Source organism: Bufo gargarizans, chromosome 6 (assembly GCF_014858855.1).
Source record: "Bufo gargarizans isolate SCDJY-AF-19 chromosome 6, ASM1485885v1, whole genome shotgun sequence".
Classification (NCBI taxonomy): domain Eukaryota; kingdom Metazoa; phylum Chordata; class Amphibia; order Anura; family Bufonidae; genus Bufo; species Bufo gargarizans.
Genome location: NC_058085.1, coordinates 254,806,382 through 254,820,325, shown reverse-complemented (window position 1 = coordinate 254,820,325; position 13,944 = coordinate 254,806,382). Strand labels below are relative to the sequence as shown.

The window sequence follows — 13,944 nt, the reverse complement described above, 5'->3', positions numbered from 1 at the left end:
ACAGCATTTTTAGAACAAAAAAAATGATGTTTTAGTGTCTCCATATTCTGAGCCATATTTTTTTTTTTTTTTTGGGACGATTGTCTTAGGTAGGGGCTCATTTTTTGCAGGATGAGGTGACGGTTAGATTGGTACTATTTTGGCGGGCATACGCCTCTTTGATCACTTGGTGTTGTACTTTTAGTGATGTAAGGAGACAAAAAAGAAATGGTTTGTTTAGCACAGTTTTTATTTTTTTATTTTTATGGTGTTCATGTGGGGTTAGGTCATGTGATATGTTTATAGAGCCAGTCGATACGGATGCGGCAATACCTAATATGTCTACTTTTCTTTTTTTCCCCTATTCTTTTTTACTTTATTTGGGGAAAATGACTGTTTTTTTTTTTACTTGAAACGTAACATTTTTTTGTAAAACTTTTTTTTTTTTTTACTTTTTTTAAACTTTATTTTTTGTCCCTCAATGGGACAGAGTCTGATCCCTGTTTCAATACAGCACAATACATCTGTATTGTGCTGTATTGAACTGTCAGTGTCTTACACAGTAAGACGCTAACAGTTGCCTAGGAGACCCAGCCCTGGGGCGGGATCTCCTGGGCTTCCATAGCTGGCAGTCCCGACGCCTGATCAAGGCATCGGGGCTGCCATAGCAACCCTCGGTTCCCCGTCACCGCAGCACAGGGACCCGATGGGGATGTACAAGCTGCCGCAAACCCCCTGTATGTTGCAGTCTGCATGGTTTCACCGATGCTGGCAGATACAGCAGGAGCCCGGCTGTCAGTATCAGCCGGGCCCCTGCTGCTGATCGCGGCAGCAGTTGTGGGGCAATGCGTTAACCCTAGGGCGAGAATGCTCATCCTAGTGCGTTAAGTACCTGCAAATTAGGACTAGCATTCTCGTCCAAGGTCCTGAACCTGTTAATTGTATGACTGCCTTTGGCCTCATGCACACGACAGTATTTTTTCACGGTCCGCAAAAACGGGGTCCGTAGGTCCGTGATCCGTGACCGTTTTTTCGTCCGTGGGTCTTCCTTGATTTTTGGAGGATCCACGGCCGTGCGGAGCCAAACGGATCCGTCCTGAATTACAATGCAAGTCAATGGGGACGGATCCGTTTGACGTTGACACAATATGGTGCCATTTCAAACGGATTCGTCCCCATTGACTTTCAATGTAAAGTCTGGAGTCCCTTTTATACCATCTGATCGGAGTTTTCTCCAATCCGATGGTATATTTTAACTTGAAGCATCCCCATCACCATGGGAACAGCTCTATGTTAGAATATACTGTCGGATATGAGTTAGATCGTGAAAACTATGGTGATGGGGACGCTTCTAGTTAGAATATACTACAAACTGTGTACATGACTGCCCCCTGCTGCCTGGCAGCACCCGATCTCTTACAGGGGGCCGTGATCAGCACAATTAACCCCTCAGGTGCCGCACCTGAAGGGGTTAATTGTACTATCATATCCCCCTGTAAGAGATCAGGGCTGCCAGGCAGCAGGGGGCAGACCCCCCCCCCCAGTTTGAATATCATTGGTGGCCAGTGCGGCCCCCCCTCCCTCCCTCTATTGTAATAATTTGTTGGTGGCACAGTGTGCGCCCGCCCCCCTTCCTCCCTGTATTGTAATAATTATTTGTTGGTGGCACAGTGTGAACCCCCCATCGGCCCCCCCTTCCTCCCTGTATTGTAATAATTATTCGTTGGTGGCACAGTGTGCGCCCCCCATCGCCCCCCCCTTCCTCCCTGTATTGTAATAATTATTTGTTGGTGGAACAGTGTGCGCCCCCCCATCGCCCCCCCTTCCTCCTTGTATTGTAATAATTATTCGTTGGTGGCACAGTGTGCGCCCCCCATCGGCCCCCCTTCCTCCCTGTATTGTAATAATTATTCGTTGGTGGCACAGTGTGCGCCCCCCATCGCCCCCCCTTCCTCCCTGTATTGTAATAATTATTCGTTGGTGGCACAGTGTGCGCCCCCATCGGCCCCCCCTTCCTCCCTGTATTGTAATAATTATTCGTTGGTGGCACAGTGTGCGTCCCCCATCGGCCCCCCTCCCTCTATAGCATTAACAACATTGGTGGCCAGTGTGCGGCCTCCCATCTCCCCCCCATCATTGGTGGCAGCGGAGTTCCGATCGGAGTCCCAGTTTAATCGCTGGGGCTCTGATCGGTAACCATGGCAACCAGGACCCTACTGCAGCCCTGGTTGCCATGGTTATTTAGCAATAGTACAATAGTAAAAGATTCATACTTACCTGGGAGCTACGATGTCTGTGTCCGGCCGGGAGCTCCTCCTACTGGTAAGTGACAGGTCTGTGCGGCGCATTGCTGTCACTTACCAGTAGGTGGAGCTCCCGGCCGGACACAGACATCACAGCTCCCAGGTAAGTATGAATCTTTTACTATTGTACTATTGCTAGGTAACCATGGAAACCAGGGCTGCAGTAGCGTCCTGGTTGCCATGGTTACCGATCGGAGCCCCAGCGATTAAACTGGGACTCCGATCGGAACTCCGCTACCACCAATGATCGGGGGGGGGGGGGGGGCGATGGGGGGCGCACACTGTGCCACCAACAAATAATTATTACAATACAGGGAGGAAGGGTGGGGCCGATGGGGGGTGCACACTGTGCCACCAGCAAATTATTACAATAGAGGGAAGGAGGGGGGGGGCGCACTGGCCACCAATGATATTCAAACAGGGGAGGGGGGAGGGGTCTGCCCCCTGCTGCCTGGCAGCCCTGATCTCTTACAGGGGGATATGAGTACAATTAACACCTTCAGTTAATTGTGCTGATCACAGCCCCCTGTAAGAGATCGGGTGCTGCCAGGCAGCAGGGGGCAGTCTTGTACACAGTTTGTAGTGTATTCTAACTAGAAGCGTCCCCATCACCATGGGAACGCCTCTGTGTTAGAATATACTGTCGGATATGAGTTTTCACGAAGTGAAAACTTAGATCTGAAAAAGCTTTTATGAGACGGATCTTTGGATCCGTCTGTATGAAAGTAACCTACGGATCACGGACACGGATGCCAATCTTGTGTGCATCCGTGTTCTTTCACGGACCCATTGACTTGAATGGGTCCGTGAACCGTTGTCCGTCAAAAAAATAGGACAGGTCTTATTTTTTTGACGGACAGGATACACGGATCACGGTCTCGGCTGCAAAACGGTGCATTTTCCGATTTTTCCACGGACCCATTGAAAGTCAATGGGTCCGCGAAAAAAACGGAAAACGGCCACGGATGCACACAACGGTCGTGTGCATGAGGCCTTTTACTTAATTTATTACGGATGTTACTATCAATGACATAACTATATTAATTAACCGCATCATTAAGAAACATTGGGGCATTTTGGGAGGGCGCCTTGGTAAAATTCCTGAATTTAGGTCCCCACCCCTTTTTTCTTATGGCAGATCAAGAAATCTGCGTGATCAATTGGTGAGAACAGACATCGGCCCTGGTCCTAGAGTGACACAGAGCACATTGACCCAGCGGAGTGAGGGCAGTTTTCCTTGTCTCAACTGTAGACATATTTGCAAGGGCAGATTTTTCATACATCGAGTGACAGATATTAGGTATTCTATACTTTTTTATCTTATGTGCAATTCCAACTTTGTTATTTATGTTTTTACCTGTCCTTGCAAACTACTGTATGTGGGCGAGAGATCTACAGATCAGAAGACTAGCCTCAATAACCATCGTTATACAATCAGGAAAAAACTTCAAGATTTGCCCATTCCCAAATATTTTTCAGATTTTTATTATTCAGAGTGAGTTGAAATGCTGGATTATTGATCACATCCCCCCACCTAGGAGAGGAGGTAATAGAATTTTGCTATTAAAGAAAAGGAGCCGTTTTGGATTCATACGTTGAATTGCCTTAAATCCAATGATCTTAACATTGACTATAACCCCATGATGGCAATGCGTATATGTTTTTCTACATCTTGAGTGGGTGGATGCTTTTTGAACACAAGTAAGCCATATTAACATATATTTTAGTTTTTTTCCTTGTTTTTACAGAATTTTGGATGAATGAGGTGGAGCCATATGGAAAAGGAATATGCATGCCCTGCGGAATAATATTGTGTTCCCATGCTATCATGATTGGATTGTTTTATTTTTGTTAATTTCCAGGTTGTGTCATTGTGCATCTATTATAATGTCCCAGAGTTTCCAGGAGATCTCTGTTTCTGGCTGCATTAGGAGGTTTATATGGGGCGGTTTTGTATTGCACGATTTGCATGGCAGTGCCGATCGTGCTTACATTGCATGCCCATTGAGGAGGAGGGTGTACTGCCCTGACAAGGAGTATCCCCTCCCTACCTTTGTCCTCCTGCATGTCGTTATCATATTGTAAAATAACTCTGGGCAATCTTGCCAATATCCAATATGGCGCTGTCTGTTATGACATCACATGGGCATGCGCTCTATGATTTACTTCTTGTGACTTGCTGCGTTATGGCCGGAGGAGGGGAAGGCGAGCAACACGCATGCTCCACTGACGGCAGCGAGTCACATACTCCTGACGCAACCTGGCGCCTGCGCATTGTAAGTTATCACACGCCGAGTGTGGCGGCCGATCGCAATTCCAATGTCCCACCCACTGTCATCTTATTATCATTATTATGATACACAGCACCTGTGTCTAATTGGTTTCACTTATCGATTACATCGATTTTTGTAGGTATATTCGCTGTTAATTCATTTCATATGCAATTATATCTTTGTGACTCTAATCATGTATCGCATTTTGTTGTTCTTCACTTGAATTTATTATGTATTATGGTGATTTTTAACATTACCATGTATATTGATTACATGATTAAAAGGTGGAGCAATTACCGTATTTTTCGCCCTATAAGATGCACCGGCCCATAAGATTAAGATAATTTTGAGGAGGAAAATAAGAGATAAAAAAATTTGAACCAAAAGGTGTGCTTTTGGTGGGTTTTGAACTAATGGTGGTCTGTGGATGACACTATTATGGGGGATCTGTGGATGGCGCACTGTTATGGGGGTCTGTGGATGGCGCACTGTTATGGGGGATCTGTGGGTGACGCTGTTATGGGGGATCTGTGGGTGACACTGCTATGGGGGATCTGTGGGTGACACTGTTATGGGGGATCTGTGGGTGACACTGTTATGGGGGATCTGTGGGTGACACTGTTATGGGGGATCTGTGGGTGACACTGTTATGGGGGATCTGTGGGTGACACTGTTATGGAGGATCTGTAGGTGACACTGTTATGGGGATCTATGGATGACACATTGTTATGGGGGATCTGTGGGTGACACTGTTATGGGGGGGATCTGTGGATGACACATATATGCATCTTATGCTACAGGGAGTGCAAATGAGTATTTGACCACATCATCCTCTTTATGCATGTTGTCTTACTCCAAGCTTTATAGGCTCGAAAGCCTACTACCAATTAAGCATATTAGGTGATGTGCATCTCTGTAATTAGAAGGGGTGTGGTCTAATGACATCAACACCCTATATCAGGTGTGCATAATTATTAGGCAACTTCCTTTCCTTTGGCAAAATGGGTCAAAAGAAGGACTTGACAGGCTCAGAAAAGTCAAAAATAGTGTGATATCTTGCAGAGGGATGCAGCACTCTTAAAATTGCAAAGCTTCTGAAGCGTGATCATCGAACAATCAAGCGTTTCATTCAAAATAGTCAACAGGGTTGCAAGAAGCGTGTGGAAAAACCAAGGCGCAAAATAACTGCCCATGAACTGAGAAAAGTCAAGCGTGCAGCTGCCAAGATGCCACTTGCCACCAGTTTGGCCATATTTCAGAGCTGCAACATCACTGGAGTGCCCAAAAGCACAAGGTGTGCAATACTCAGAGACATGGCCAAGGTAAGAAAGGCTGAAAGACGACCACCACTGAACAAGACACACAAGCTGAAACGTCAAGACTGGGCCAAGAAATATCTCAAGACTGATTTTTCTACGGTTTTATGGACTGATGAAATGAGAGTGAGTCTTGATGGGCCAGATGGATGGGCCCGTGGCTGGATTGGTAAAGGGCAGAGAGCTCCAGTCCGACTCAGACGCCAGCAAGGTGGAGGTGGAGTACTGGTTTGGGCTGGTATCATCAAAGATGAGCTTGTGGGGCCTTTTCGGGTTGAGGATGGAGTCAAGCTCAACTCCCAGTCCTACTGCCAGTTTCTGGAAGCGTTTTTTTCCGGTATCGAGACCCTATGAAGGATATCAATACCTGAAAATATTAACGCTAGTGTAAAAGTAGCCTAAGACAGCAATGCGAAGGTGGCACCTTGGTAACAAAGCCGACTTCGGAATGCTGTTTTAAAATGTTTTTAAAGTTGTAGAATCGTAGCCTGAAGTTCTGCACCAAAGTCGACTTCGGACTTCACAAATTTTGCCTCCGTGCAGCACATTCATTTTAATTCTGTACAGAGCCAGGTCTCCGTACAGCAGTAAAACAATGATGAGGAACAAATCTTGGATCTGAATCGCGATTCGCTCACCCCTAGTAACAGGTAATTTTTTCTGCGTAAGGAATGATGTAAAAACAAAACCTATAAAACTGTGGCAGAATTGCGTTTTATTTTTCCAATTCCACCCCATTTGGAATTTTTTCCAGCTTCCCACTACATTATATGCAATAATAAATGGCACCAATAAAAAGTACAAGCCATTATATATTATAGGAAAAAAAAAGGGCAAGGCTCCGGGAAAACAGGGAGTTAAGCCGAATGCACACGGCCGTGTTTCACGGCCGTGAGCGGTCCGTAGTAACCCGGCCTGGATTCCTGCTGTCAACAGAAATCCAGGCTGGGATACCACTGCCGTGTGCATTCGGCTTCAGAAACAAAAATGCAATAATGAAAAAAGGTTTATTTTGCATTTTCGTTTTGTTTGCTTAACTCTTTTATATCTTATAATGAGAAGACACAGCCTGCATCTGACCCAGAACTTGTAATTATAACGTTTCGCTCACAGTTCAGATCTCATTAGAATTACAGCAAAAAATAATTAAACCAACAAAAGCGTCTGCAATCTATGTCTCTGCCGTGCACAACATGGAAATGTAATGAAAGAATTTCACTGTAATTATAGATTTAGCAAAATGTGATAAACTTGCAGCAACGCTATTAAACTATGATTTTAAAGAGAGCAAAAAACATGCTGTCAACATGTTGTCATCTCCTGTGAGAATCTGTGGGCGTTCCTGTGGATTTCACATGCACCAGCACAAGCTCTGTTGCCCTGCCCCCACATCCTGTTACACAGCACAGCTAGCAGCCACTTACATATAGGCTGCTGGAACTACCAAGATTTCATTCCAATCCACAACATGGTGAGTCTTATAGTATGCTACAGCTTGTAATCGGCAGATCTATTTTTCACTTTCCATTCTGTAGAAAGTCCATTATTTGTAGACACAATAGATATTTCTGCTGGTAACCTTAGTGCAGCGATCTACAGTCAGAACCATGGCGTTATAAGCAGGATATAGATCTCCTTACTGACAGGTCTCACTACATGCACTCTCTTCTGAATACAGTATTGTGTGCAGTCCGCACAGTGAACTGTCAATTGTCCCACACAGATTAGTATACTGTGACAACACAATGCTATGTACACAGATAAGTACACAGTGGGGTAAATTTATCAAAACTGGTGTAATGAAGTTGTGAAAAATGAAAGGTGGAATCTGATTGGTTGCTATGGGCAACTAAGCCAGTTCTACTTTACACCAGTCTGATAAATGATATATATACAGTACAGACCAAAAGTTTGGACACACCTTCTCATTCAAAGAGTTTTCTTTATTTTCATGACTATGAAAATTGTAGATTCACACTGAAGGCATCAAAACTATGACTTAACACATGTGGAATTATATAAGTAACAGAAAACTGTGAAACACCAGAAAATATGTCATATTCTAGGTCCTTCAAAGTAGCCACCTTTTGCTTTGATTACTGCTTTGCACACTCTTGGCATTCTCTTGATGAGCTTCAAGAGGTAGTCACCTGAAATGGTTTTCACTCCACAGGTGTGCCCTGTCAGGTTTAATAAGTGGGATTTCTTGCGTTATAAATGGGGTTGGGACCATCAGTTGCGTTGTGAAGAAGTCAGGTGGATACACAGCTGATAGTCCTACTGAATAGACTGTTAGAATTTGTATTATGGCAAGAAAAAAGCAGCTAAGTAAAGAAAAACGAGTGGCCATTATTACTTTAAGAAATTAAGGTCAGTCAGTCCGAAAAATTGGGAAAACTTTCAAAGTGTCCCCAAGTGCAGTCACAAAAACCATCAAGCGCTCCAAAGAAACTGGCTCACATGCGGACTGCCCCTGGAAAGGAAGACCAAGAGTCACCTCTGCTGCGGAGGATAAGTTCATCCGAGTCACCAGCCTCAGAAATCGCAGGTTAACAGCAGCTCAGATTAGAGAGCAGGTCAATGTCACACAGAGTTCTAGCAGCAGACACATCTCTAGAACAACTGTTAAGAGGAGACTGTGTGACTCAGGTCTTCATGGTAGAATATCTGCTAGGAAACCACTGCTAAGGACAGGCAACAAACAGAAGAGACTCGTTTGGGCTAAAGAACACAAGGAATGGACATTAGACCAGTGGAAATCTGTGCTTTGGTCTGATGAGTCCAAATTTGAGATCGTTGGTTCCAACCACCGTGTCTTTGTGCGACGCATAAAAGGTGAACGGATGGACTCTACATGCCTGGTTCCCACTGTGAAGCATGGAGGAGGAGGTGTGATGGTGTGGGGGTGCTTTGCTGGTGACACTGTTGGGGATTTATTCAAAATTGAAGGTATACTGAACCAGCATGGCTACCACAGCATCTTGCAGCGGCATGCTATTCCATCCGGTTTGCGTTTAGTTGGACCATCATTTATTTTTCAACAGGACAATGACCCCAAACACACCTCCAGGCTGTCTAAGGGCTATTTGACCATGAAGGAGAGTGATGGGGTGCTGCGCCAGATGACCTGGCCTCCACAGTCACCGGACCTGAACCCAATCGAGATGGTTTAGGGTGAGCTGGACCGCAGAGTGAAGGCAAAAGGGCCAACAAGTGCTAAGCATCTCTGGGAACTCCTTCAAGACTGTTGGAAGACCATTTCAGGTGACTACGTCTTGAAGCTCATCAAGAGAATGCCAAGAGTGTGCAAAGCAGTAATCAAAGCAAAAGGTGGCTACTTTGAAGAACCTAGAATATGACATATTTTCAGTTGTTTCACAATTTTTTGTTATGTATATAATTCCACATGTGTTAATTCATAGTTTTGATGCCTTCAGTGTGAATCTACAATTTTCATAGTCATAAAAATAAAGAAAACTCTTTGAATGAGAAGGTGTGTCCAAACTTTTGGTCTGTACTGTATATATGAAAAAAATGTCCGCACTCTCAAACACTTTATTAACCCCTGTGGTCGCACTGTTTTTAGCTCATTCACAGAGTCTCTTTTCAAGCTATGAGCTAAAATGTTGGGACTAGTGTTGAGTGAACTTGTGTTTCAAGTTCGGCGTACAAGGTTTGTTTATCTAAGGATTCCGTTATGGATTTCGCTACCACAGACCAAAAGGGTCCATTCACACGTCCGCAACTGTTTTGCGTATCCGCAAAACACGGACAACGGCCATGTGTGTTCCGCATCTTGCAGAACGCACATGGCTTGGCACTATGATAGAAATGCCTATTCTTGTCCGTGACTGCGGACAAGAATAGGACATGCTCTATTTTTTTTTGCAAGGCCGCGGAACGGAAGTGCAGATGCGGACACCACATGGTACTGTCTGCATCTTTTGCTGCCCCATTGAAAATGAATGGGTCCGCACCCCTTCCGCAAAATTTTGGAACAGATGCAAACCCATTATACGGACGTGTGCATGGACCCTTAGTTATGGTCCATAGTAGCAGAATCCATGACGGAATTCTTACATAAACTGAACCCAAACCTTGTATGCCAAACTTGAAATACAAGTTTCCTCATCCCTAGTTGCGACCACAGGGGTGAATAAAGTGTTTTTCTTTTCACTATTTTTTGTGAGAGTGCTGCCATTTTTTTAAATTCTTATATTGTCCTGGATTTGTTGCTGAATCCATTGGCCTGCACCTCCATATTGATATTTGGCCTGATGTGCTGCCATTGTTTTATATATATATATATATATATATATATATATATATATGTATGTATATATATATGTATATATATATTAGGGTTAGTCCTGCAGAATATAAATCTTTTGCTAGAGGTAGTTGTGCAATGTGTGTGTGTATATACAGTATATTACTCTTTGAGGCAAGGTAACCAAAAAATGGCTGTTCAAGCAGTTTTTATTTTTTGTTATTTACAATGTTCACCTGACAGAGCAAATAATGTGATATTTTTATAGAGCAGGTCGTAACGATGCGGCGATACCTAATATGTCTATTTTTTTAAAAAAATATTGGATTTACACAATAAAATATTTTTTGAAAAAAAAAATATGTTTTGTGTTTCCATTTTCTGAAAGCCATATTTATTTTTTGGGCGATTGTGGTAGGGTCTCATTTTTTGCTTGAAGAGATGATGGTTTGATTGGTACCATTTTGGGGCACATATGAATTTTTGATCGCTTGGTATTATACTTTTTGTGATGTAAGATGATAAAAAAAAAAAAATTGGCACATTTTTTATTTTTTACGGCGTTCACCAGACGGGTTAGCGCATGTGATATTTTTATAGAGCAGGTTGTTATGGAAGAGGTGATACCTAATATGTCTGTATTTTTTTATATATATATTTTGGTTTCACACAATAAGAGCAATAATGTTTTAGTGTTTCCATTTTCTGAAAGCCATATAGTTTTTATTTTTTGGGCAATTATCTTAGGTAGGGGCTCATTTTTTGGGGGATGAGATGACTGATTGGTGTACATATTGGGATACATATGACTCTTCTGATCACTTTTTATACTATTTTGTGGGAAGTGCGGTGGGCAAAATTGCAATTCCATCATAGTTTTTCTTTTCTTTTTTTTATGGCGTTCACCTTTTATAGATCATGTCGATACGGACGCGAAGATACCAAACATGTTTAGTGTTTTTTATCTTTTACATTCTTAACCAATTATATGTGTGGATATAGGAAGAAGTTAGATTTTTTTTTACTTTTTATTTTCTTTCACTTTTTTTACTTAGACCCACTTGGTCCTTGAAGATCCAGTGGGTCTGATGTCTCTCAGGATTTGCGGACCCATTCAAATCAATTGCAGAATGCACACGGAACGGTGCCCATGTATTGCGAATTCGCATATGTGGGGACACCTACGGTTGTGTGCAGGAGGCATAAGACACACTGACATTTTCCCCCACGTTTGAGGGAAAAAGTGCATCTTATAGGGTGAAAAATATGGTACTTGTATCAATTCCTCACAGTTTTTAAGATCTCTGCTTGCTGTCATTCAATAGGATCCTTTATGCCTTACTTTCAGGAAATGTGTGATTAGTGTTCAGTGATAAGCCATAGACCTCTATTTCTGTCACATACCCAACTTATTTTTTATCCATTGGAAGTAAACAATCAAAATGCCTATTGAATGACACCAAGCAGAGATCTTAAAAATAGAAAAATTGATACAGAAAGTATATTATGTATAGAACTTTAAATGGGCAATTCAAAAAGTAGCTGAAATCCAGAAATTGTGGTAAAATTAAATATGAATTTGTACTAACCAATTGAATCTATCGCTGCTGTAACGGTCATTGGGTGTGGAACCGCTGGTTGGCAGAAGATGGCAAGCCTGTCCAGAACTCTGGAACAACAGAAGGACCAGTTGGGTGAGTAATGCAGTTCCTGTGCCTGCCTGGAGGTATACCACATGTTTCTATCTACTCTGTATCTTAGGAGTACATGTGTGTCCCGCTGGTTCCATTTTTGTGCACTTTGCCCCCTATATCAATGCGCTGTTAGTCCATTAAGAGACCGCACACTTTTTCTGTATTGACCCATTAAGGTATTGTCCCCTGATGAGCTCTCTGCATTAAGAGGGGGAAACGTGTTGGGACCTGTGAAATTGGGATACATCTTGTAATTACATCTTGTAATGGGGTCTTTTCAAGGACAGTTCAGTCCTAGGTACGCAGGCAGAGTACACCTACCATTAAGGTGTATCTCTGGGCTAAGCAGCTGTGGAGGGAAAGTTTAGGGATAGTTATTCCCTGTATCCCAGTTTCTCACCCTCTTACCGCCCTTCGTTTACCCCCTTCGTTGATAGCTTTCTACGCACCAATTTGGATGGTTTTATTTTATTGTGACTATAAATAAAAGTTAAGTTTTAGGTCCTTGCCCTCAGTGATACAATATTCCACATGACTACTAGTGGCCTTGTGCCTTATATCGCTGAGATAAAGCCCAGAGGACCAATGGTTGAAACAGAGGGTTATTAAAATGTTGAGTATGCTTCTTTTATCACAATACCTGTTTTTGACTGTAACTTTGAAAATCCAGAGCTGCACTCACAATTCTGCCGGTGGTTTCACTGTGTACATACATTACATTACTTATCCTGTACTGATCCTGAGTTACATTGTGTATTATACTCCAGAGCTGCACTCACTATTCTGCTGGTGAAGTCACTGTTTACATACATTACTTATCCTGTACTTATCCTGAGTTACATTGTGTATTATACTCCAGAGCTGCACTCGCTATTCTGCTGGTGAAGTCACTGTTTACATACATTACATTCCTTATCCTGTACTGATCCTGAGTTACATCGTGTATTATACTCCGGAGCTGCACTCGCTATTCTGCAGCTGCCAGCATTTGCTATTTGTAAATTATACCAGACACTGTACAGTCATCTGACATAGTAAATATATAATAATATGGAATATTCATCTTTGTCTTTGCAGCTCAGTGTTGCCGTCTGCATTGGGTTCCTCGTGGCTTGGACACCATATGCTGTGGTTGCAATGCTGGCGACTTTTGGCAATGCCAGGGATTTGCCGCCTATAGCATTTGCCTTGGCAGCCATGTTTGCCAAGTCCTCTACTTTCTACAACCCCATGGTGTATCTGCTCCTGAAGCCGAACTTCCTGACTGTGGTAACCAAAGACTTGTCTGTGTTTCAGGCCGTGTGTGCAGTGGTGTGTAGCAGCTGCAGGACACCGGGCAAGAGGGCGCAGTGTTTACAGGACAATGCCAGGGCAATGCCTCAGACAAAGCTCTCTGGCCCATTCACGGGGAGGCCGGAAATGTGCCGGAGCTGTGTAGACGCTTTTGAGTGTTTTAGTAATTACCCGCAATGCTTCAGTTTGGACCCTATAAACGCCAACCAACCGGAGAACTTCTCTCTGGTAAAGAGTTCTGCAGTAAACGTGGAAATACCGACCTCAGTGCATCTTGTGGTTTATTCCTCAAGAACAAAGTCCATGGATGTCATGGTTGGGGCAGAGCAGCTGGACTGCATGAAAGACTTTCTCTAATGCGTGGTTCTAAGTTTTCATTGTTCCTGTTGTGTTTTGCTGTCACAATATTAGGCCCCATTCACACTACCATTTTTTGGTATGCATCCGATCCGCATTTTTTGCAGATTGCACACTGACCAATTCACTTCTATGGGTCCAAAAAAAAAACGGATAGCACACTGTATGCTGTCCGCATCCGTATGTCCGTTCCACAGTCCCGTAAAAAATATAGGACTTGCCATTGTTATAATGGGTCCGCAAAAAAAAATGGATGCAACACGGACGTCATCTGTATTTTTTGCAGATCGGCGTTTTGCGGACCACAGCACACATACGGTCATGTGAAGCACCCTTAGGCCTCTTGCACATGACCGTATGTATTTTGCGGTCCACAAAAAAAACCTGATGACATCCATGTGCATTCCATATTTTGCGGAATGGAACAGCTGGCCCTTCATAGATGCGGACAATAATAGG

The 13,944-nt window shown here is 43.4% G+C and overlaps 1 protein-coding gene across 1 annotated transcript in view; it reads left to right on the top strand.

Annotated features, from left to right (window-relative positions):
• Positions 1-13,701, top strand: part of LOC122941843 (opsin-5-like) — a 66,722-nt gene extending 53,021 nt beyond the window's left edge. The window contains exon 6 of the mRNA XM_044299307.1: positions 12,913-13,701. Within this exon, the coding sequence (XP_044155242.1) occupies positions 12,913-13,485 (573 nt within the window). The 3' untranslated portion in view covers positions 13,486-13,701. The remainder of the gene's footprint in view (positions 1-12,912) is intronic.
• The last annotated feature ends 243 nt before the right edge of the window (positions 13,702-13,944 follow it).